The 25,938-nt window shown below is 45.2% G+C and overlaps 1 protein-coding gene across 1 annotated transcript in view; it reads right to left on the reverse strand.

Annotated features, from left to right (window-relative positions):
* LOC142571159 (3-oxoacyl-[acyl-carrier-protein] reductase FabG-like) overlaps positions 1-22,770 on the reverse strand; it is a 104,775-nt gene extending 82,005 nt beyond the window's left edge. The window contains exons 1-2 of the mRNA XM_075679437.1: positions 22,651-22,770; positions 13,059-13,198 (exon numbers count right to left, since the gene is read on the reverse strand). Of these exons, the coding sequence (XP_075535552.1) occupies positions 13,059-13,198; positions 22,651-22,687 (177 nt within the window). The 5' untranslated portion in view covers positions 22,688-22,770. The remainder of the gene's footprint in view (positions 1-13,058; positions 13,199-22,650) is intronic.
* Between the last annotated feature and the right edge of the window lie 3,168 nt (positions 22,771-25,938).

The following is a 25,938-nucleotide window of genomic DNA, read 5'->3' on the forward strand; positions in this document are numbered from 1 at the left end:
CAGACAGCAAAGGGGGATAGCCAATATTTTAGTTCGCATTCAGAGAAAGCAATGGAGCTGGGCCGGCCATGTAATACATAGAGTAGGTAACCAGTGGAGCATTAGAGTTACTGATTGGATGCCAAGGGCAGTGAAGCACAGTTGAGGACAGCATAAAACTAGGCGGGGTGATGAAATAAGGAAATTGGCAAGCGCAAATTGGAATCAGCGAACGCAAGATAGGGGTAATTGGAGGTTGGTGCGAGAGGCCTTCGTCGTGCAGTGTACATAAAAATAGGCTGATGATCAATATGAAAATGATCTGTTGAGCCTGGTTACTACATAAAAAGCCCACTGTAAGGTTCTAAATACAATCAAATTACGAACATCAAGCAATTAAAATTTTATAGGACAGGCATTGGTGTATGTGAATTAGTTATGTTATTTCAATACCTTGTGATGGCGTACAGATTTATTGTTTAAATGTTCTATTCATAATAGAGAGTGATTACATTTACAATACTTTTATTTTTCACCAATCTCAAGCTTGATGCTTTGTACAGATTAAAGTGTATACCTAATAACTATGCAAAAAAAAATGTTAGTTCATTCGATTTATCAAATAAAGCAAATGTTTTCACTCATAATCTGCTCTTCCTACAGTGCATGTGCTTGACCGCTTTATTAAGTTCAAGCACTGATGCTGCTAGAACTTTATTTTTTTGGACTTTTAAAAAGAATCTTTCTTTGCCTGCTTTCCTGGGTTTCACGTGGCTGATTGCAGGCTACTGTTGAATTAGTCGCTATCTCAGCGGGTATATTTGCCAATATATACACGAACACTCTCTGTGCCGAATGAAAGAAACAGAAAACGAGGTGATATAAGCCTTGTATGCTGACCAAGTATGCACACATCTGTGCATATATGACGTGATTTATGAATGCAAAAAGCAGGCATGGCATGAAATAAAAGGGTAGACATGGGACAAGCACCAATGTAAGCTGTTTATTCCACAATGTCGTCATGAAATATGTATATGATATGCACATGGGCAGACACGTTATTAGAAAGAGAAAAAAAAGGATTTGATTACTTGATGTATGCCTTGAGGACTCCGATTTCTTTTTCATGCATAGAAATGGAAAGCCCACTAGCACAGTGCTCCCCAGTCTTTTTTATATGCGATCTTTCCAGTAACAAGCAGGCTTGCTCATTGCAGCTTTTCCCGAATTCTTTATTTTTTCTGTTAACATTAATGCATCTAATTATCTTGCAGACAATTTTCATGTTTATCGGATCCTCCTGAAATTGTTAGGGCTGGTCGCATTCCAATTGATGACTTTAAACTTCCAGATGAAGTGATCATCTAATGGGGTCTTGAGACTTTTTAAACATAGTGTTATGTGTAGCTGATGCATTAGGCTATTTACAATATATTTACACATAAGCCTATGATGGTGACCCTTTATCAATCGGGAAGATGTCGTCTTCATCTTGTTCAGTGCAACCACACAACTGTTCCATATCAATAGCAAAAAAATATTGCCAATCTGTTGTAAAGGCTGTTGTTAAAATGTGAGCAAAGTATTATAACATTGCACACAGCAGGAAATTTAAAATCTCATGTCAAAGACAGCAAAAAATAGGTTGCTCTTGCATTTGCACTGTCATCAAGCAACGTCAGTGCAAGCGGCTGATCCCACCAGCACTTCATATTGGCTGATTTTGGGATTGCGAGAGCATTCTCAGAAATACATTACTGATTATTTTTAGTTAAAACCTATACATGTATGACACCTCAAAAACAGAGGAAAATAATTTATTCTTTGCACTGCCGGTCTACATGTGGTGTACAAGAGGATAGTGGCATTTTGCATGGCATAGACTAGGGCAGCCGCTATGGGGTGCCACAGCAAGCCCTTTCACTACTGAGACACTCAACTTTAGGGCACGGCTTTTTCCTCTAGGCTTCTTCTCTGTGTAGCTTCCAGCTTGCTAGCCGAGATGAAAAGAGAGAGAAAGCCATGTATCGATGCGTTAACTCCACTAATATGTGAAGGATTTGAACAAATTTTGTGGCAAGAGATTCCTGATATGTCCTTTAATAATGAGGCCATCCTATGATTCGTTGGAAAATGGTTTGAGGGCCCCTTTAAGATCACTAGGAGCACTGCCAGATGTGGATTATACTTTTCTTTCTTTTATGCGTTGCATGTTGCAATCACTCAGTTGAGCCCTTGGGTGCGGCCGGGCAGCCACCATTGGGGGTATGAACCGCTATGGTGGCTCATACCCCTACACTAGAGTTTTATGCATTGCATATTGCAATCGCTCAGTTCAGCCCTTGGGCGCGGCTGGGCAGCCACCATTGACCTTTAGCGCAACCACGTGACGTGACGTCACGACAGCCGGAGGAAAATCTGGGCCCCAACACAATATGCAACGCTTTCTTGGCTTAACCAAGCTAAGCCTGGCCATTTTTTAACTTTATTAGTGATTACACATTTTAGAAGTATGAGTACAATGTGCCACATAATGATAACAGAGGTCATTCTTAATATTTACTGCTGTGTAATAGCCTTAACATTGTATTTAATGCACATACACTGTCTGAGTGACCACGTCATTGTGGTATATGTCATGCAGGAAATATGTGAATTACAGACAGGTCTGGCAATGAACACTTGCTTGTGTACCAGAAAAATATGATTTTGATGCAATTAATTCAGTACCTGAATCCTACTTTCTAATTACATTGAGAGAGGTCACTTTATAGATGAAATTTTCCTTCTTTCTTTCCCCTTTCTTTTTCTTATAGCAGAAGTTGTTCATCAAAGGGCTCAATAACTTTTTTTTTAATATTTCGTTGCAGCTAAGCATGCTCTATGAGAACCGGCTAGTTGGTCTTGCGTGATAATTAAGAAAACATTGTGCAGAACAATAAAAAAAACAAGAAAGATGACAAACACTACCTCAGTGTATATCTCTTTTCTTGCATTTGTGTTCTAATATTCGACGTTGTAAAGTTGAAAGGACAACAAATAAGACTTGTTTTCAAGGGTTAAATGTTTATTAACCCCAAATACTGCAAATTTAATGAAGACATGGCTGATGAATGGGTATCATTCACAGAAAATAATTTACGACAGAAGGTACGATGACATATATATATCACGCTCGGAAAATATTAAAACTACGTTTACACACGCAGAGAGTGAAGTGGTATTGCATTCTCATTCAAGTTATATAATGACAATCACTATTCCAAAAAAAAAAAAGAAAAAGCCATCGCATCAGCATCTCTTCTACAAGTAATTTTCTGTCTCAGTGCACGAAAACCTAATAGCAACCTACACTGCAGTCAACTGTGATGTATACATGTCACGCACTTCAAAATTCGTCACGAACACTTGCTGACACCAGAACTGAAATATGGGCCAAATGGTCACAATTCATATTAGTTGCGCAGAAAACAGACGGATGATGGTGGTGTCATCCACTCCTTACCCGTATGGTACTTGTATTTTGTGCACAATTCTCACGGTATCTGACCGTGGGCTTGCCCGAATTACTAGGATTCTGCGTGCCCAAAGAGGCACGAAATGCATGATGGAAATTTGTTCATCGACAAAATGCTTTCCTATTTTGCAAGGTCCCTTGGTTACAGAAAGATAGCGAGGAAACGTATATATGCATGCTATATCGACCGTCAATGCATACTGGTGTGCGACTTAATGCATTTTCGAGCAGTGGATCGTGAGCAATGTCTCTACGTAGTGTTTAAGCGCAAAATGGCATCCAGTTTTATCAGAAGACGCACTCACAACTAAAACGAGCAACACACGCCGCAATACACGAATTATCTGTGCCGGCACCATGCAGTCGGCGGCGCAGTGCCACCACGACTCTTCGAAACCCCCAATCGATAGCAGGCGATATGTAGTGCCACTTCATGGATACAGTACAGTTCCTTGAAAGCTTGCCTATCTTCGTAACAGCAACGTTATTCGTACTAGCAGATCCTACACAGTACTAAGCACGCACAACACGGCCACTAGGAACCACAGCGATTCCCCACTGCGTGCACGCGCGTGTAAACGCCGACAGTCATTTTCGATTTTAAAACACGGCGTCAAGTAAAACGACTTATCTATTTAAACGCAGTATAATTAACAATAAAACCGAAATATTAGCGTTTCATGTCTCTTATATTACACTTTTTTTTTGTGACGTCATCATGCGTGGCAGCAGCGAACCCCACTTGGGGTCGTCTGCTGCCACGTGCGTGCACCCAGCGCCGGCCAACTTCGTAAAGTAGTGCCACTCTCCTCCTCCGCCTTCACTCCTCCTCGTTTCTCCTCTCTTTCACGGTCCCTCCTCGACCATGGCGCCGCCTACGATGCTAGAGCGCAGCAGACGACCTTTCGCAGAATCAATGCACGCATAGCAAGGCAGTGCTCTTTAGGCGTTCACGTTGGCTTTCCAGCTCCGCGTAACTTCGTGTACAGCATAGAATTTCTAGTCGGATGCTTATACAGATTCGGTAACGGCAGCTTTTGTTTCATTTTTTGATAACTATTTCTTTAAAAAAGTACCTAAAGGAGTGTTAACGCTGTGCGTTGACGACTGCGAATGTATCGCGTGCCCTACAATTAGGTACGCAGCATTTGTCAAGGGCGTGTCGCAAGATCTTGTTGCGAATGGTTGTAAATAGCACGTTTACCATCGAATGGCAACCTCTTGGATTCCAGGAAGCCCTCAGCCTAAAGAATCCGCGCCGCCCTTACCATGTGAATTCGCGGTGCGTATCAGCTATGACGTACAAAGCCTGACGGAGATCACTGCTCTGGAGGTTCGAAAGTGTATTACAAGCTACAGTGCCGCCAACGTGCGTGCTTGCCAATCTAAGCGCGCGCAAAGCCTCAGAGGTGGGCGCTGGTGCTATTATGTTTCTCGTGTCTCAACGCCGACAGAAGTACCGCGGCCGATCATCGAATCGGGACTGTGCGTACACAAGAAAATAAAATGAGTTTTTAGCATTCGTGCGCGAAGCGGGAGCCCGATAACAATGCTTGACTCAACCTCAAACAAGACCACTGTGGACTTCAGTCATTTTTTCAGGTTAATGACTTATCACGAATAACACTTCATCGTGCGTTGGTTCGTCCGTTTACTAAGTGATGTACGTGTCGCGAACCGAGTTGCACGGAGGTGCATGCAGTGAGGACGGTTGCACTCCCTTCGAAGTAACATTTGCGAGACATGACTTTATTAGTGAAGTCATGATCGCGCAAAAAATCCCCCCGCCATGACGCGGCAGAAATTGCGGCAAGTGAAATGATGTTTTATCCATAGGTTAAAATGATATGAAACGACATTCGAGTTGCAAGTTAACACTTTATTTTCAGCATAGATGCATTACAGATTTGCCTTTGCAGTCACAAGTCCGTGTGCAACATTTATTGTCTCATTGCGTAAATAAACGCACCAGCCTAAGAGTCCTACAGCAAGCGCGTCTCAATTAGGCATAGTGACTGTAGAAACTAATAGGGGCATAGACGAGCAAGCGAACGACTATATGAGCGGGCGTACTAAACGAGCGAGCAAACGACTAAACGAGCGCGCGAACGAACGAGCAAACGACTAAGCACGAACGACGACTAATCCAGCCAGCGAATGGGCGGGCGACCGCACGTTTTCTTTGCGAGTGCTCCACCGCCGCATTTTAAGCTTCGCACACTTTAAAGCTCACGCGAATTAGCACATACGTCTCAATTACCTATGATGCGGTCGCTCGACGACGAACGCACCGCGTAACACGGTTTCGGGAGAGCACGCACGCTTTTCATCGGTGCCTCTGTATCGCAAATCAACCGGGCGACCGCCAACGAGGAACACGAACAAATGGGGCAAACGAAGCTAGTCTATCTAAAGAAGGCTAGTAAGTAACCACAAAAGGCAGAGAGTAGCTCTCCTGAGGCGCTTTCATTATCGAGACTGAAATTTTATCAAAAGGACTGCGCTGAATCTTAAAAATTTCGTAATCACGTTATCGCAAGCAATCTCGCGTGCCCGCGAACTCAAGCCGGTTGGCGTTCAAAACGATTAAGCGCACCAAATATGACTAACACGACCACGTAGTGCGCATATAAGCAAAGCAGACGTTGCGTACAAATCATGTTAAAGCGTGCGTACACATGACAACATGCACAGTGAACTGTGCAATATCTACTACGTTATTGCCCGGAGCACAATACGCAAGCCTGGCACGTACAATATTCTGAGAGAGCCACAACTTACATCACATAGTCGCGCGGAGGAAGTTGGTCGGAAGTTCTCCCTCCCGATTCGGTGAAGCCATGTCTTTCTTCTTAACCAGTTGCGCTTACCGGACGGTATCGCGAACATATTCTTGCCTTTGCTAAAACTATATTGGCATCCGAACGCGCACCAGGTCATGGTAACAGAAAATGACGTGAAGCGACGTCGCACTTGCCACAAAACATCCTTCAAGGCGTTCACAAGATCAAAACAACACAGAATGGGAACGGAAGGAATGCCGCCAACAAGCGCCGCTTCTCGAGCAAAGATGGCACTGAAGCGCGACTGTAAACAAACGAAGCCGGCGCAAGGGGCCACGTGATGCCATTAGGCCAATATCGACGCGGCGTTGGCTTCGGCCAGAGTGCTGGAGGAGGAGGCGGCATTCTTCAAAGCGTGGCACTACTTTACGAAGTTTAAGGGGTTTTACCCATGACCGCGTCCGCCTTCATGGCGCGTCGGGGCCCGGCTATCTCTGCCGATCGCGAAGTTTGGCTGGCGTAGCGCGTTTGAGTAGGCGGTGCGAACGGGGTGCGATAACGCTATCGCATTCCACTCTTGAAGGCGAAGCTTAAGCGTCCTCCAATTTTTCGAAATGTTTTTTGGCTGTCTTCCTGAATAAGAATGTCTTCCCGAATAAGAATAGATAGGTGGTGGTGAGATGCGTTCGTTACTTGAGAGACGTTATAGGTGTTTCAGAAAGAGATTCATGAAATATTAGAAGTAAAATTTCCAAGTTGGAATCTTACTGTGGAATTATTAATTATTAGAACGATTTCACAAACAACAAAAAGGCAGCAAGACAAAAAGAGCGCTGGTTTTGAACTCAAGGCCATGTTCCTTCTCTCCTATCGCTTTCTCTTGTTTCTTATACGGGCTGCAAATATGCAGGACCTTCCTGCCAGCATTTTGAGTTAACGGCACTATTTGCTGCTGGATCATTTTGTTGCGTGGGAAATAATGACGACAAAACGAATGCCGACCATTTCGTTTGCCAAGACAAATGATGTGTAGTTAGGCAGCCCAACATTACGTAGCTTCTGGGTTTCTCTTTCTTTTATTGCGCTAACAATCGTGCGAGCTCTTAGGGAAACGCATGTTGCCCAAACTTCTATAGACCTTAGGGCGAGTCGTAATTCTCGGCGAACGTAGTCGCTCATTCTGTGCAGTACTTCACGCGTATATAAGCTTGAAGGCTGCAATTGGGCTGTCACCATACCTCGTGTAAATGTCAGTTTTGGCCTTTGGCAGGTGGCACTTGAAGGCAATCGTCGCGACTTGCGCGTTAGCAGGGCCACGACAGCTTGAATTCGCCATAAGTGCCACACTCTTAATTAGCAATAAAGTGAAGTAGCTTGCCTTCATAATGAATCCGGTTGGAATCATGGGCATCGAATCATAATGGAATCATGGGCATGGAAGTGCAAGCAGGATGACAGCCTCATGCCGTATCTTCCTATTGTGCAGTTTCTGGCCATATTGAAGAGCTGCAGTTGGAATCCTGAAGGCTCCGTCGATGTCTTCAACAGTACTTCTTCGAGAATGGATTTTCCGGGTACGCCAACAGGACGCAGTCACACGCGTGAATCATCGAACATCCTGGCTTTGCCACTTGCAGCCCACCTAACGCTTTTCCCGAATACTGCCAGAACGGCCACCTAGGCACAATGACGTCTCCACCGCTGACATTGCCAAGCATAAAAGCCGACTTCACCCATGTCGTCACCCGTGCGCATGGAAGCACAATCAGGTTGACAGCCTCATGCCGTATCTTCCTGTTTGTGCAGGTTGGTCGTTTTTTCTGTGCTACCTACCATATGGTTCAGACCACTTTATAATTGCACTTCCATGCCCAGAAGCAGTGTTTCATCCTTTTTGCAATTTACTATTGTTGATGAGTGCACATAGAGCAACACCCTGGTCCCAATGAAAAAGTTATGACCGAACTGCTTACAACTAAAAGAAACAAACGCCTGTTGTATTCTCATTGAAACCAACCAATCAAGTATGTCACAGGCGATAGAAGAGCTTTCACTTTCACAGCAGTCTATCACAGCCAGCATCACTGATATTAATGACCGCCTGAAAATTATAGCATGTCAGACTGTTGGCTTCGAGAAATTACAGCAAGAAATGAGTGGCAGGTGTCAGAATGTAAAACCTGTACACCAAGAGACCGCACCGTTTCGCGGGCGGCTCGATGACGCGGAAGACAGATCACGGCGAGGAAATCTCATATTGTTCAGGATTTCTGATAGCTCGTCTGAGAATGCGAGTCACTGTGAAGAAACAGTTACCTCCATCGCCTCGGACAAACTCAGACCACTCGACAGCATGAAGCGTGCACATAGAATCCGTAAATGCGCCAGCGGAAAAAATCATCATCACCATCAGCCTGTCCTATGTCCATTGAAGGACGAAGGCCTCTCCCAGCGATCTCCAATTACCCCTGTCCAGCGCCAACCGATTCCAACTAGCACCAGCAAATTTACTAATTTCGCAGTACCACCTTGTCTCCTGTCGTCCTCTACTGCACTTCCTTTCTCTTCGTACCCATTCTGTAACCATAATAGTCCAGCGGTTATCTCCTCTACGCAATACATGACCTGCCCAGCTCCATTATTTCCTATTGATGTCAATTAGAATACCGTCTATACCCGTTTGCTCTCTGATCCAAACCGCTCTCTTTCTGCCTCTTAACGTTATGCCTAGCGCTCTTCGTTCCATCGCTCTTTGCGTGGTTCTCAAGCTTGTTCTAAAGCTTCTTGTTCCGTTGTGAAACTTGTTCTCAAGCTTCTTTGTCAGTCTTTAAATCTCTGCTCCATATGTCAGGCCTCTAGTAGGGAAGTTTGCCACTTTTAAGACAGAAGAGCTGGTGTTTTCCAAACGGTCTGCTTTCGGCAGAACTGGTATCAGTGTAAGCGAAGACTTTGCGCTGCAACACGTCACGCCGGGAAGAGACTTCTGGAATGCGGCAGTGATCTAAACAATAAACTCAAATTAAGCTACAGGAGACTATTTTCGGAGGGAAAGTGCTACATGTGCAATACTGATAAAGACTCTGTTATCGAAGTGAATACTGGCAGACAAACGAACAATGCTGCCACCACGTCCCCAGGAGCAACCCGTTCGGACGTGTCTATGCGTCCAAAAAGTAGGCACACGCGAGAGTCGGGGGCTCATCATGAACAGAATCCGCATTTTTACTAACATTCGGAGCGTTTCTCATAAAAGAAATCGGTTGAACAGCCTACTTACCGATTCTCGAACTGATAGTGTTGTACTGACGGAAACCTGGTCCTCTGACAAAACAGAGACCGGCGGATTGTTTCACTGCAACAAAAATTTGCTATATACCGGCTAGAGCGTGCCGATAGGATAGGCGGTGATGCTTTAAGTGCTAATAACTCTAGTTTTGAATCGTTCCTTTTGATTGTGACTACTAATATGCAATTACTGTGGTGCTACCGGTCTATCGGCTTAAAAAAATATTCATAGGTGTCTCTTATCGTCCACCTAATCCCGATTATGATTCTGCGGAAAAAAATTCATGACAACTTAAACGAAATAGCTGTTCTATTTCCTGGTTCACCCTTGTTTCTCTTAGAAGACTTCAATTTTTCTACTGTCGACTGGTTACGTTCCTGCCCCTTCTGTTATCCGGCATCTGCAGAGGCTGCAGATTTTCATAATTTTGGTGAGATTTTAAGCTTTCGCAGCTAGTTATCAAACCAACACGTGTCACATCTGCTACATGTTCCTTGCTTGACTTTGTTCTAAACAATTCTGCTGATAATGCTTCACCAGTAACCCACGTGCCTGGCCTAAGGGCCCATGGAACCTTACACTCTACTATTTATATCCCATCTAAATAAGTAAAGAAAAACACTAAACACATGAGAGACTACAAAAAGGCTAACTAACGTTATTAACTCTGCGCTATCAGCCCTCCTTGACCGCTTCATTGTTGCACATGTTGACTTATCAGTTCAAGAAATGTGGTTGCCTTGAAAAGCTACAACAATGCATCTCACCAACAAATATATTCCATTGCGAGCGATTACTCGTTCTTCTAACGCCGCTTGGTACGACAACCATGTGAAACGATTATACAACAAAAAAATCAGATATTTGCGTTCCGCCAAAAGATCATTAAACGCTGACAGATGGTTACCGTACACATCTGCTGCCAAAGACTATACAAGCGCTTTAAACACGTCCAAATTTATCGTCTTTAATTCGACCCTACCGTCTCTGATCAAAAGTAACCCCATACGCTTACGGAGCATTACTATATGTACCAAAGATAACAGTATAAGCCTCGTAAACGATTCAGAGGCTCAAGTTCCGAATCATCTTTGCGCTTCTCTACTTAACAGCACGTTTTCCCGATTATACTGCACAGCAAATAGCAGTGACTATCCATCTTTGCCATCCGTAAACTTTCTGGCGATGGATGCCGTTATCCTCGACCAAACTGGCATTCGAGCCACAATTTCCAAGCTAAGGCGGTCATCGTCGTGTGGCATTGATGGTATTGTCACGTGGTAGTGACGCATAAAGATCACAGTATCAATACTGTGAAAGACGAAACTAACTGCTATTTGGCGACTCTGTACCCACAAAAACAGGCTACACTTAAAGAACGGTGATAGCGGCGAACACAGTCGGGGATTGTCAACATCTTATCCGCGGGTCAAGCGCGTCGGCTTTTATGCATCATCGTCGAATGTTCCAGAGTAATCGCTGGGACCGGCTGTCTTCCAGAAAGGTCTGCATTATTCGCGTCGCGAATACTTGCAATCAGATTAGACAAGGTTCAGTCACAGACAGCGAATGGAACCATTGATAGCATTCCAGAAACTTCCGATACATGCCGGCGCGTCCTGCGCTGTGTGATCACATATGTTAGGCGGTGAAACGTGATCACCCGATAAAGATAAACAAGTAGACACGTCAGTATTAATTCCAAGTTCCTCCAGAGCACTGCCCCGGAATACAGCTCCATCATACTTACCCTTACTTTTACTGAATCACTTAAGCACAGTGCCCTACACATTGACTGAAAAAACGAAAAGGTGATCGCGCTTTCCAAATCGGGGAATCCACATAACCCGCCGAATTAAAGACCTTGCAAACTCTTTTAACATATAATTTTCAGTCACCTTGCAAATTTCCTTGAAAGAAATGATTTTCTTCAGCTGTTCTCAACAGGGATTCAGGAAATCATATTATTGCGAAACATAACCAATAACTTTTACTAATCATTTGCATGGGGTTTTGTTCTCGGATTTTGCGACGGACTGTATATTTTTTAGACTTATCTAAAGCTTTTGGTAAAGTTAATCACCAACTACTGATCTATAGTCTAAGCCTTCTAAATATTGATCCTTTAATATCCAAATGGATTTGTAGCTCTCTTTCTAGTCGTACCTAATATGTAACTTTTAATGATAATGACTCACCAGAGGTACGAGTAAAATCAGGCTCCGTGTTGGCGCCTCTATTTTACCTCTTTTATAATGATGACGCGCCTAATCAAATCACCAGTTCTGTTTGTTTATTTGCGGACGATTGGGCAATTTACAGGAAGATAACTAATGACTCTGAGATGGCTTCATTAAATCAGATTTAGATAACGTAACAACATGGTGCTCTCGATGAAACATGGACCTTAACGCCTCAAAATGAAAATTCATGAGAATCCCACGTAAAAAAGTAACTTTTCCTAATTACTACTTTAACAACATCTTACTCGAATCAGTACCATGTTAAAGGTACCTTGGAATGCACATTACAAATTATCTCTCACGGAAGGGACCTGAGGCGCAATTTCCCGCTGGCACCTCTTTCCCTAAAGCAACAGCTATATGTCACCTACATTCGAGCTAATCTAGAATACGTACCATCAATATGGGACCCTCATCAATTAACACTAATTAACACCTTAGAAGCTGTACAGAATCGTTCCGTTCGTTTTGTTCTTAACAGTTACCAGCGCACAGCAAGCGCAAGTAGCACGAAACTTGCCCTCAAATCCCCTTACCAAACGCAGAAAAACCGCTGGACTTTGTTCCATACAATATACCATTTAATTCTCCTGCTCAAATCGCGCTGTATCGAGCCAGGCTCTTTTACTTTGGCACACTTGGACCATCGTCATAAAGTGAATATCGCATCCTACACAACGTCTGCCTATGGTAACTGGCCTCATTGAAAAACATGCCAGGAAAGAAATCACTTACCGGATCCACTATTCTGTATTACTAACACCAACAATTTCCGTAAGACACTTACTGACGTTATCTAGTATACCTTGAAACTTAGCTTCGCTCCACGTGTAAATATATTAATTTATAGTGTAGAGCAGCTCTATTTTTTTCTGACAAGTAGTGTTTATTAGTTATTTCCATTGTACTACCTAAATAATCTACCAACAGTATAATTTGTATTATGCTTTATTTTCTATCAATATGTGCTTATCTTCTCACTGTAACATTGGCTATGTACACCATGCATTTCTATTTCGTCTGGATTAAGTGTCTGTATTATATTGTGTCGTTATATTTATGATATGCTTATTGTGTCGCTTTAACTTACGTTATTTTCACATTGCGCTATGCACTGATCGTGGTGTTTTCTTCTTTGTACAGTTATCAGTATGTATGCGCCGTTCACATTTGCAAGGTTGCATGTAAGCCCTGAAGGTACTATAAATAAATAAATAAACAAAGAAATAAATAAACAAGCAACCTACTTGCACTCCGCCATCACCCTTCGCCTTACACTGTTCAGCCACCCTGTCCAAAGCGGTCGCGTTCCTCGCAGTGATCGAAAGTGAGCAGCCAAGGCTGGCGAAGTGCAAAGCAGTTGCCTCGCCGATTCCAGAAGATGCACCTGCGATGCGACAGAACACAAAGAGCAGCCAGAGGCGGTCTGAAAGCTAAACTGTGCCAGAAGCATAGGCAGGAGCAGTAGCATTGTCTTATTTTCATTTGGAACATATTTATGTGGCAGAATAGTATACAGAAAGAGGTACCAGAGTATACTGCAGAAAGGGGCGCTTTTGTTACGAAACATTTGAATGTGTGTTAAGTCATTAAACAGCACCTAATTGCCAAGCAGACACATTCGATTACGTCGTATTCGCCTTCTTTTTGGAAAGCTAGTGCAATATGTTGTGATGAGTTTACTAGGAAGTAGATGAATACGATTGAATAGCGTCAAACTTGGCGAGTGGGTACTTATGTCTGTGTCCTGTTTCCAATTTTCTCATTGTGCCTCGCTATAAGCGTCTTTTATAACAGTTATTTATTAAACTTGTTCAGAATACCCCATTCAACGCAACGTTTTGTCCAAGACGTGGGGACCGTCTTGCGAAGCACCTCAACAGATTTGCCGACCTCGAATACTGGACTTGAGAGTTTATATTCGCGAACTTGAAACTAGATACACTTGGGCTAAATAAGCTCCAGGTGACGAGGCAATCGCGTACTGTGTTGTTGCTAGCGTCCTCAAAAGTGCTTCGAGCAAATTGGTGCCGCTACACGTCGGCATATAATAACCAGCTATAAGAAACAGTGATACCGATTAAATAGGACAGCCTTGGTATAACATTTATTGAATTGTGTGCTCACGTGACACGGCCCTAGGACATAGCTCTGAGACACTTGTGCCTCCTCACAGAGGGACCACGATGTTTCAAGAATTACGAGAGTGCAAGGTTGTGGCGGGCAATGGCGACCAACATCGATGATGTCACCTCGTGGTCACGAATTTATTCTTTGTTAACTTTATCTGAATCACTACCCTCTCTCTCTGCGTGCGATTTCTGTATGTAATGCGATGTTTGGTCGTGGAAGATAGTGCAGCTTTCCGCTGGCACATAATCATGCCGCACATTATGAGGTAGTGTGCGTTTTAGTTGATGTTTCAAGACATTTATGTCACAAAAAGTACAGGCATGCAATTAAATCGGGGAAATATTCAATCATGCGGTCACAAGTTCACAATTGCGTGCATCATGCTTCTTCGACATCTTTTTTACCACTGAAATGAGTAAGTTTCGCTAAGTATTTAAAAAAGAAGATAATCAACTGTCAACTCAAAAATACTTCATTGCTATCTCATATCGTCTGCAGGCTTTCTTAAAATTTATGCGTGTTATTTGAAAGAACCTGAGGAAATCAGACATTGAGCAAGTGCACTTTCAGGCTGGGCGACTGATGGGCGATTTCAAAGCCAAAGTAGGCAAGAAGCAGGCTGGAGACAAGTCTGTGGGGGAATATGGCATAGGCTATATGAATAGCAGGGGAGAGTTAATAGTAGAGTTTGCAGAACTGAATAGTTTGCGGATAATGAATACCTTCTTCCGCAAGCGCGATAACCAAAAGTGGACGCGGAGGAGGCCAAATGGTGAGACTAGAAATGAAATAGTCTTCATACTCTGCGCTAACTCTGGCATCATACAAGATGTGGACGTGCTCGGGAAGGTGCGCTGCCGTGACCATAGGATGGTAAGATGTCGAATTAGCCAATACTTGATGAGGGAACGAAAGAAACTGTCACATAAGAAACCGGTCAATGAGTTAGCGGTAGGAGGGAAAATAGAGGAATTCCGGATCACACTACAGAACAGGTATTCAGCTTTAATGCAGGAGGAGGACCTTAGTGTTCAGGCAATCAAGGACAACTTTATGGGCATCATTAAGGAGTGTGCAATAAAAGTCAGTGGTAACGTCGTCAGACAGGATACTGGTAAGCTATCGCAGGAGACGAAAGATCTGATTAAGAAACGCCAATATATGAAAGCCTCTAACCCTACAGCTAAAATAGAACTGGCAGAAGTTTCCAAGTTATTCAACAAGCGTAAGACAGCTGACATAAGGAAGTATAAGATAGTGAGAATCTCAGGAATGGAGGAGGCCTCAAAGCAGTGAGGAAGAAACTAGGAACAAAGCCGGCAATATTGTTACGGTGAAATGAAGGAAGAAGTGGAATTGGACTAGAGGAAGTCGAAATCTGGCAGTTGCCTGAACCGCATATACACCATTTGGAAACATACCTTATTTTACACTCGTGGGCCTGCTTTCTTCGGGCAAAATTTTAGTGGAAGGTGCGGGGTACAACCACGGAACTTCACAGCGGACGTCATCTACCTGCCGCCACAATGGCGAATCAACCGCCAAAAGCGACAACGCCTCGGAAACCCGTGCCAACGGTCATCCTCACTCATCCGCGGGGCCCGGGGACATTTTGTGGCACAAACAACGCCGACGTTGAGGACTGGCTTGCGATGTACGAGCGAGTGTGCGACAACAGGTGGGATCCAACAATGATGCTAGCAAACGTGATATTTTATCTGAGGGGAACTGCGAAGCAATGGTACGACACACATGGAGCTGACCTAACGAGCTGGGATGTCTGCAAAGAAAGAATTCCAGACTTGTTTGGCAGACCTGTCGGTCCTCAGCTGGCAGCAAAAAAAGAGCTTGCGTGCCGCGCTCAGACGTCCAGAGAATCCTATGTCGTGTACATACAGAATGTGCTGGCCCTCTGTCGCAAGGCTAATGACAACATGACCTAGGCAGACAAGATTGGTCATATATTGAAATGTATTGCAGACGACGCCTTCAATCTCCTGATGTGTAAGGATTGTGCCACTGAAGATGCAAATATAAAGGAGTGCCAGCGCTTCGAACAAGCCAAGGGCCGCCGCGTCGCTCAAGCTTTCGACCGATTGCCCAATACCGCCGTGACATCTTCTTGCGAGTTCCCGCCGTGGTTCGTTCAGCCTACAGGACCGGAATAAATAACGTGCATCATTTGCCGTGAGCTTGAGGCCATGAGGATCAAGTTCGTTCAGACTGTCGGTAAAGCGTACCCGCTATCTCCCTTATACAAGCGGTCGTTCGGGAGGAAATAGCAAGTTTGGGCATTCCAACTCTCTGCTCACTCCGCCATACAAACACCTACCAAATTTCTCCGACCGCTCGCTCCCAGACGCAAAGCTTTCCGCCACTCTGTCGCAACCCAGCTGACTGGCGCACAGCGGATGATAAACCCATCTGTTTTAATTGTTCCGGTATTGACCGCATCGCCCGTCATTGCCGCAACCACTGGTCGTCGCCTCCTCGGTGGTCGTATCCGAGTCACTACCGCCAAGTACCAGACAATCGTACTTTCTCGCCCTATACGCCTACTAGGAACATCAACGCCGACAGTGCTCCACCAAGATCCTGCCGCTCCCCGTCTCCGCAAGGTCGTAGGTCCCGTTCGCCTCTCGTACCCCGCTGTTCGGCCCCTTCTGCTATCGGCCGCTTCACTTCGGGAAACTAGGAGGTGCAGCTCCCGGAGGTGAAGCTGCAACTTCGACCCGGCCAAGAATTCCTCTGTTGACCCTGCGTACATGTGGAAACCTACTGGACATTGAAGTTGATGACGTTCCTGTTAGAGCTCTCGTTGATACAGGAGCGCAGCTTTCAGTTATGAGCGCTGCTCTCCGCCGAAGGCTCAGAAAGGTTCTGACAGCCGCCGTTCATTCAGACTGTGCACAATGCGAGTCGCCGATGGGAGTACGTCACCTGTCCTTGGAATGTGCACAGTACGTGTGGCCAATGGGGGCCATTATAGCGTTGTTCTGTTTATCGTCCTTGAACGCTGTCCACACGACCTAATTCTCGGCCTCGACTTCCTTTCGAAACACTCTGCCCAAATTGACTGCTCCGCAGGTGTTGTACAGTTGGATTTGCCGCTTCCAGCCGACGCAACCACATGTGCTTCACACCGCTTATGCTCTGCTGAATTTGCAAGGCGGTCTCCACAGGCGTCTACAAATGTCCTCTTGACGCCCTGTCCTCCCGTATTTGATGGCGAGTACGTCGTGTCACCACTTACTGACGTGGTTTTGTCGTGTAATATTGCCCTACGGTGCACCTTAATCCGGATCCGCGAAAACTGCGCTCGCGTTCCCATCCTCAATTTTGAATTTTCGTCACATGTGCTGCCACACGGTATCGCCATACTGCATATGACGGCTTTGGAAGAATTTCCGATTTCTTTTTTGACCTCTGAATCCTATCTCAGTACAAACGGATCTTTGTCACCCACTGTTTCGTACTCGACGCCTGCAGACGATGTTTCTAAGATGATCGCCCCTCACCTTCCTTCCGAGCAAACAGCAGCTCTTCCTCACCTCCTGTTATCTTATCGGGACAACTTTGATTTGGACGACCATCCACTTGGCCAGACATCTGTTGTCACGCATCGCATCAGCAACGGTGACACCAGCCCCATTCATAGGCGGCCATATCGTGTCTCCGCAACAGAAAGGGCCACCATACAGAAAGAGGTAGACAGGATTATGGACAAGGACATCATTGAACCTTCCAGTAGCCCGTGGGCATCACCGGTTGTCTTAGTAAAGAAAAAAGACAACTCGTGGCGCTTCTGCGTTGACTACTGTCACCTCAACCGGATAACAAAGAAGGATGTTTATCCTCTGCCTCACATTGATGACGCTCTTGACTTCCTTCACGGATCCCAATACTTTTCATCAATTGACCTCAGCTCAGGCTACTGGCAGATTAGCGTGGATGAGATGGACCGCGAGAAAACCGCCTTCGCCACACCGGGCGGTGTCTACCAATTAAAAGTCATGCCCTTTGGATTATGCAATGCGCCTGCTACATTCGAACGCATGATGGACTCTATCTTGCGCGGCTTGAAGTGGTCTACATGCCTGTGTTACCTCGACGATGTGATTGTGTTTTCGCCCAGCTTTCAGAGTCACCTCCGGCGCCTCACAATCATACTCTCCGTGTTTCGCAGGGCTACCCTTCAGCTAAACTCCTCCAAGAGCCATTACATGCTTGGCAATCTCGTAAACGCCGTCGGAATCCAACCTGATCCACAGAAAGTTCACGCGGTGAGCAATTTTCCTATACCTTGTTCAACAAACGATGTCCGTAGTTTTCTCGGCTTACGCACTTATTTCCGGCGATTTGTGAAAAATTTTGCCGACATCACTCGCCCTCTCACTGACATTCTTAAAAAAGACACCTCTTTCTATTGGGGACCACTACAGGAGAAAGCCTTTTCTACCCTGATTGAGCGGCTTACAACTTCCCCGATCCTCTCACACTTTGACCTTTCGGCGCCCACTGAACTACGAACTGACGCGAGTGTTCATGGCATTGGCGCTGTCCTCGCTCAGCGTCAACAGGGCCAAGAGACCGTGTCATCGCTTACGCTAGCCACCTTCTTACCACGCCCGCGCGAAATTGCTCCATTACTGAGAGAGAATGTCTCGCGCTCGTATGAGTCGTCGCGAAATTTCGACGGTACCTTTTAGGTCGGAGCTTCTGCATCGTAACCGATCATCACGCCCTCTGCTGGCTCTCCGCTTTGAAGGACCCAACTGGACGACTTGCACGTTGGGCATTGCGTCTACAAGAATGTACATTTTCTATTATGTATAAGTCAGGGCGCCTGCATAAAGACGCTCACTGTCTGTCCGGCAACCCCGTGGATCAACCGGACGATACCGATGCAGACTCGGACATGAGTGTTCTATCCATCTCCGGCTTCCTCCATATTCGCGACGAGCAGCGCAAAGATCGTGGTATTCGAACACTTACGGAGCGACTAAGCTCCTCGCCCAATGACCCGTCCCTTCAGATGTTCACCTTGAGCGATTGAACTTTATACCGTCGCAGCGTTCGTCCTGACGGCCCGGAGCTCCTCCTAGTCGTTCCCAAGCACCTTCGACTCGCCGTGCTCCAGCAACTTCACGATGATCCTACTTCTGGACATGTGGGCATTACTCGTATTTACGACCACCTGCGGGGCCGCTTCTTCTGGCTCGGCATTTATCGCTCTGTGCGCCGTTATGTCGCTTCTTGCGACCTGTGTCAGCGCCGGAAGACGCCTGCTATACCTCCCGCTGCTTTGCTGCAACCAATTGATATCCCTGCAGTGCCTTTCTTACGTGTAGACCTAGACCTCCTGGGCCCCTTTCCAATTTCCATCAAAGGAAACAAATGGATTGCTGCAGCAACCGCTTATGCCTCGAGATATGCCATCGCACGAGCGCTACCAACCAACTGTGCTACAGATGTCGACTACTTCTTACTATACGACGTCATCCTGCACCACGGCGCCCCTGGCCAGTTGCTGACGGATCGCGGCAGCTACTTTCTAGCGAAGGTCGTCGATGATCTGCCTCACTCCTTTTCTACAGAATACCAGCTTGCTGCCGCATACTACCCTCAAACGAACGGTCTCACCGAGCGACTCAACCGCACGCTAACTGAAATGCTGGACATGTACGTTTGCGACGATCACCGCGACTGGGACGTCGCTTTACCACACATCACTTTCGCATACAACTCGCCCCGTCACGACACTGCCGGATTTTCACCATTTTACCTGTTGTATAGCCGGGACTCCACCTTCCCCTTTGACATGTTGCTACCTTCCACAGTACAATCACCCAGCACTGGTTACGCTCGCGATGCTATTGACTTAGCCGCCCAGGCCCGAGAAGTCGCCCATGATCGCCTCACAGTCTCGCAAGCTTCTCAATAGCGACGCTACGACGTTTCGGCATCTAGACTCCCCTTTTTCAGCTGATTCGCTTGTCCTTCTCTGGACGCCTTCACGTCGCGTCAGCTTCTCGGAAAAAATTCTTTCCCGATATTCTGGTCCGTACCAGATCTTACGCCAACTGTCCGACGTTACATACGAGATCACCCCAGTCGGTCAGTCTTCAGTGCCTCCCAACGTAACCAGCGATGTTGTTCACGTCACCAGGCTCAAGCCCTATGTCCCCCCATTAAGTGAGGCTGCATAACTTGCACCGGGACGGAGCTACCCCGCCGGGAGGGTGATGTTAAGGTGAAAAGAAGGAAGAACTTGAATTGGACTAGAGGAATACGAAGTCTGGCACGTGCCTGAACGCTATATACACCATTTGTAAATATATGTTATTTTACACTCGTGGGCCTGCTTTCTTCCTGCAACAATATCATTACTAATATGGATGAGATAGTTCAAGTAGCTGAGGAGTTCTATAGATATTTATACAGTACCAGTCGCACCCAGGACGATAATGGGACAAAGAATAGTGTAGAGGAATTTGAAATCCCATAAGTAACGCCGGAAGAAGTAAAGGAAGCCTTGGGAGCTATGCAAAGGGGGAAGGCAGTTGGGGAGGATCAGGTTGCAGCAGATTTGTTCAAGAATGGTGGCAGATTGTTCTAGAGAAACTGGCCACCCTGTATACGCAATGCCTCATGACCTCGAGCGTACCGGAATCTTGAAAGAACGCCAACATAAGCTTAACCCATAAGAAACGGGAAGCGAAAAACTTGAAAAATTATAGACCGATCAGCCTACTGTCCGTGGTCTAAACAGTATTTACTAAGGTAATCGCAAATAGAATCAGGAACACCTTAGACTTCTGTCAACCAAAGGACCAGGTAGGATTTCGTAAAGGCTACTCAACAATAGACCATAATAACACTATCGATCTTGTAATAGAGAAACGGGCGGAATATGGCCAACTTTTATATATAGCTTTGATTAATTACTAGAATTACGAGAATTCAGTCGAAACCTCAGCAGGCATGCAGGAATTACGGAATCAGCGTGTAGACGAGCCGTATGTAAAAAATACTGAAAGATATCTATAGCGGCTCCACAGACACCATAGTCTTCCATAAAGAATGCAAATAATCCCAATAAAGACGGGCGTCAGGCAGGGAGATACGATCTCTCGAATGCTTTCACAGTTTATATACAGGAGGTATTCAGAGACCTGGATTGGGAAGAATTGGGGATAAGAGTTAATGGTGATTACCTTAGTAACTAGCGATAAGCTGATGATATTTCCTTGCTTTGTAACTCAGGTGACCAATTGCAATGCATGGTCACTGACCTGTACAGGCAAAGCAGAAGGGTGGGTCTAAAAGTTAATTTGCAGAAAACTAAAGTAAACTTTAACAGTCTCGGAATAGAACAGTAGTTTACGATAGGTAGCGAGGCACTGGAAGGTGTAAGGGAATATATCTACTTAGGGCAGGTAGTGACGGCAGATCCGGATCATGAGACTGAAATAATCAGAAGTATAAGAATTGGCTGGGGTGCGTTTGGCAGACATTCTCAGATCATGAACAGCAGGTTTTCATTATTCCTGATAAGAAAAGTGTATTACACCTGCGTGTTACCAGTGCTCACCTAGGTGGCAGAAACCTGGAGGCTTACGAAGAGGGTTCTACTTAAGTTGGGGACGACGCAACGAGCTACGGAAAGAAGAATGATGGGTGTAACGTTAAGGGTGATAAGAAGAGAGCAGATTGGGTGAGGGAACAAACGCGAGTTAATGACACCTTACTCGAAATCAGGAAAAAAAATGGGCATGGGCAGGGCATGTAAGGAGGAGGCAAGGTAACTGATGGGCATAAAGGGTTACGGACTGGATTCCAAGAGAAGGGAAGTGTAGCAGGGAGCGGCAGAAAGTTAGGTGGGCGGATGAGATTAAGGAGTTTGCAGGGACAACATGGCCTCAATTAGCGCATGACCAAGGTGTTGGAGAAGTATGGGAGAGGCCTTTGCCCTGCAGTGGGCGTAGTCAGGCTGAAGATAATGATTATGATGATTTTCAGGTTGCCGTCAGAGCACATGACGCACAGACAATGAGGTGCCGTTTATCGGCCAATATCTTACCCCGGTGGCCGGTCTTCAATAATACTAAACGAGGGGCGATGTTTATTCGACATATACCGTGAAGGCGTGCCATACTTGCTTTTAATATCTCGCGAAGAAGCATAGTTAAGACGGCGTGCATAATGAGCGGTTGTCTTTGTGTATACTAAAGCACACCAAAAAGCTATCTTTACCGACCAAAAAACGCTATGGCAAAATTATCAAAGCCTGCATTGCAGAACCCAGCTAAGAGGAAGCGCTTCTCGTATGCAAACTCAGCCCATCTACGATTCCATGCAGCTGTTCCGAAAACCATCGCTCGAGAGGCGAAAGACAAAAAAAAAAATTAGAGAAATAATTTTCACTGCTACATCGAAAGTGGAGTTAGCGCTAATGCCAACCTTCTCTGCTGCAATTACGCATGTTTGTCAAACACTCTTGAGCGCCCCCATCAATGTGATTTCGCAATCTCTCCGTTTCCGGCTTAGCACACTTCTTTTATAGTCATTGAATACTGAATAATAGAAGATTCTCATTGAATGACGTCCACGAAGGCTTTCAGAAACAGCCTTGGTATAGGTATGTATAGCAGGAGTGGATGCTGAAACAAGAAAGAACATTTTGTAAATTGAGAAGTCACATACCAGTTATGAGTGCAACTTTGCCACGCATATTGGGCATTACGACAACGTTCAGCAGGTCGGCAACAGCGACAGTTGGTTCGAACGTAGAGGAGTTTCTCTGTAGGCGCACACTTTGGTGGCGAGCAGGTGCGTCCGCCAGGAGGACGCCCCCTTTTATAGAGGAAAACGTTTGCTTGATATCTCGCCACCTGGGATTGAAATCAGAAAGCTTTGCGGTTGTTACAAAAAGAAGAGAAAAAAGGAAAATGGTTTTTCTAATTATGGCGCAGTTCTAGCGCAGTTCAAAAAAGGCAGGGACGTGACAGAGTCACAGGACAGCTAATTTGGCTATTCTCCCTGCACGTGCTGTGATCAAAACCGGCTTCAGCTCTCGACCTGATCTTTTACTATCTTTAGCGTTTAGCCTTGTTTCTCCATGGTCAGGCCACTTTCTAGCATGTTTCACAACAAACTTTATTGAAGGTATAGTACGCACACAGAAACGCACGCGCACATTGCAACCTACAAGGCTTCGACAGGTTGTGTATAACATTGGAACCATGGAGGAAATGAATAGCGCACTAGAGTGCAATTTTACTTTTCTGATAAAGGCGGCTTCAGGACATTTACGCAGGTACGTATGGGTTTTTTATTTTTTCAACTCTGCAGAGTTGGTTTCCGTTTAAAAGTTGTTATTGAATGTTCACGCAAATAAATTTATTTTCCCACGCAGTAGAACATGACGACGCTTGAGAACGAGAATTTGTGACACTTAGGTCACCACGCAGGAAATGCTCCAGACATGTGCTTCGGCCGCCTCTGCTTTTCTTTTTGTTAATTTAAGTCGTACTGCTATTTATTCTCATGGAGAGAGTAGTTATCTAAAATAATTTGATGCTGCAAAGGGTTTTCTCGTGTACCGCGCTTTCAAAATTGTCTGATTGGCATAGGAACGGAGTCAGGAGAAACATAACACAAAAGTTGTTTCGCTGTTATACGCAGCACAACATTGCCCTTCGATAATTCGCAGAATTCTACAATATGTTGTCGTGCCTAGTTGAAACTTTGGCATGGAAGCTTTCCTTAAGAGTCCCCGATTTGGAGAAAAAGCTGTCAAATTGATACATTCTTAGCTGGGAACAGCACCATTTGTTGGTTTATTGTAATGACTTCATTGAACTGGTCTGTCGATCTGTCTTACTGCAACTAATTTACTTCCTAAAAAAGAAGTTACTTCCAAAAAATCTGGATTATTTGTATTTTTAGCCTACCTGATTTACCACGAAAGTTGGAGCTGCTGTGGTAACGGATGGGTTTGCAAGCATGCAGCATTGAATGCTGTTCTCACTCGTGCAAGTTTAGCGCATTCTGATAGACCAGATAAGAATGGAAGAAAATATACTCCAGATACTCATCTGACCACCCCTTTTGAATGCATGCAGACTTCACACACAATGATAGTTGGTGCATCGAACAGGGTCGCGCAGTGAACTTCGGCGATGAATGCGTCCCTCAAACCGTGAGGAAGTACTGGCCATAAGCACCCTGAACCTGCCAGCACCCTCGACCATTGCTCTGCGAAGAGAGCCGGTCTTGGCCACTTTGTTGTCTGCCTTGGGAACGCTACGGGTACGCTCCACCCGCCGGCCGCCCTACGATGGCAGCAAACGAAAGTAACGAAGACTGTGAGCAGTGCCACATGTTTATAGTGGTTGGTTTCCGGGCTGTGCACGGCACTGAGCTTTTTCTCCGGATAGAAATATAACCAATGCTCGACTCTTTGACGAAGGAGGCCATGCCTATCGAGGTTTCAGACCCCTCCATTCCTCGAAACACGGATAAATGGGCCGTCCAAAAGGCAAACTTCACGTACATGTACCGGCACGCGCCCACGCTTCTTGCGTTTGCCATGACTCTCGAATAATGGCAGTTTCAATCTACAAGACGTGCGCCAGCAAGCGCCCGCTCGGCCCTCGGTATGGGCTCATCCGCGACGCATCAACTGCGTGCGATCCTGTTGGTGCATGCTCCATGGTTGGTGTATTGACGAAAAAATAAATGTTTCGAATCCATAGCCACAATCTTTGTTTACATGCATGTGACAGCGGGACATGGCGTCCCCGGTACGCTTTCAGCTGCGCGATTGTTGAGGTATTCATTATGAAGGCACGCTGGTTCACTTTATTGCTAATTAAGGGAGCGGTAATTATCGGAGCTGCAAGCCATCGTGGTCCTGCTAAAGTACAAGTCACGATGACTGGCTTCAAGCGCCACCTGTCGAAGGCCACGCTATAGCTTTACACGAGCCATGGTGACAATTGTCTTCCTGCATTCAAGCTCAGATAAGCGAAGAGTACTGTACTGAATGACCGGCTACGTTAGCCGATAATTACGACTCACGCTAAGATTTGTATAAGTTTCGGCAGTGGTGCGTTATCTAAAGAGCTCGGACGAGTGTTAGCGCACCAAAAACAGGAATCCAGAATAATGATATTGCTTATGCTAGGAAAAAACTGCTTTTGTTATAAGAGCTCTCATTAAATCTAGTCCATTTTTTTTTGTTCACGCCCTATTGCCTTTATACTTTGCCGTCATACATAGTCACTTTACATATGGCCTTGCTAAGTGAGGAAATACATATAAGTGTCATTTTTCGTCCGTACAAAACATTCAGAAGCAGGCCATTCACATTATTACCTAGAGTTCGTTTTACTCCGATGATGCTCCGCTCCTTCAGGCTAGCTTCATTCTTCCTATACCTGGCTTGTCTAAAATTCATTTACTTATAACTCTATTTAAGTTACTTAACAAACAGCTCGCGTTTCAACTAATGGATTCTAGGTTGCTCACAAATACAAATAGCGCTAGATTTGTCCGTAATCATAACTGCCTATTACCTTAATGCAACACGAATTATGGCAAGCTGCCTTCCTCCTTCTGAGCGATTCAACTGTAGAATGACTTACCCCATGCTCTTACGTCATGATCGTCCTTGCATGCATTCAAATATGAACTTAAAAATTTCATTTTCTATAACTAGTTGTCCTGATTAACTTACTTTGTATACAAAGTGTACTTAATTTATTAAATAGGCCATAACCATTTCGATTGAGAATGTGCGAATTGTTGTTTTTTCATGTAGGACTCCTTGTATAAAAGTCGAATGTATTCGTTTTCACTACTTCGTTCACTATTACTTACCTATATAATACATAATTTTACGCTGCTGTATTAATTATTAATTTTGTACCAATCTTGTTAACCGAGGGTCCCGCTGCACGCCTTTGACTTTGGGACCATCGCCCGTAT

This window comes from Dermacentor variabilis, chromosome 2 (assembly GCF_050947875.1).
Source record: "Dermacentor variabilis isolate Ectoservices chromosome 2, ASM5094787v1, whole genome shotgun sequence".
Classification (NCBI taxonomy): domain Eukaryota; kingdom Metazoa; phylum Arthropoda; class Arachnida; order Ixodida; family Ixodidae; genus Dermacentor; species Dermacentor variabilis.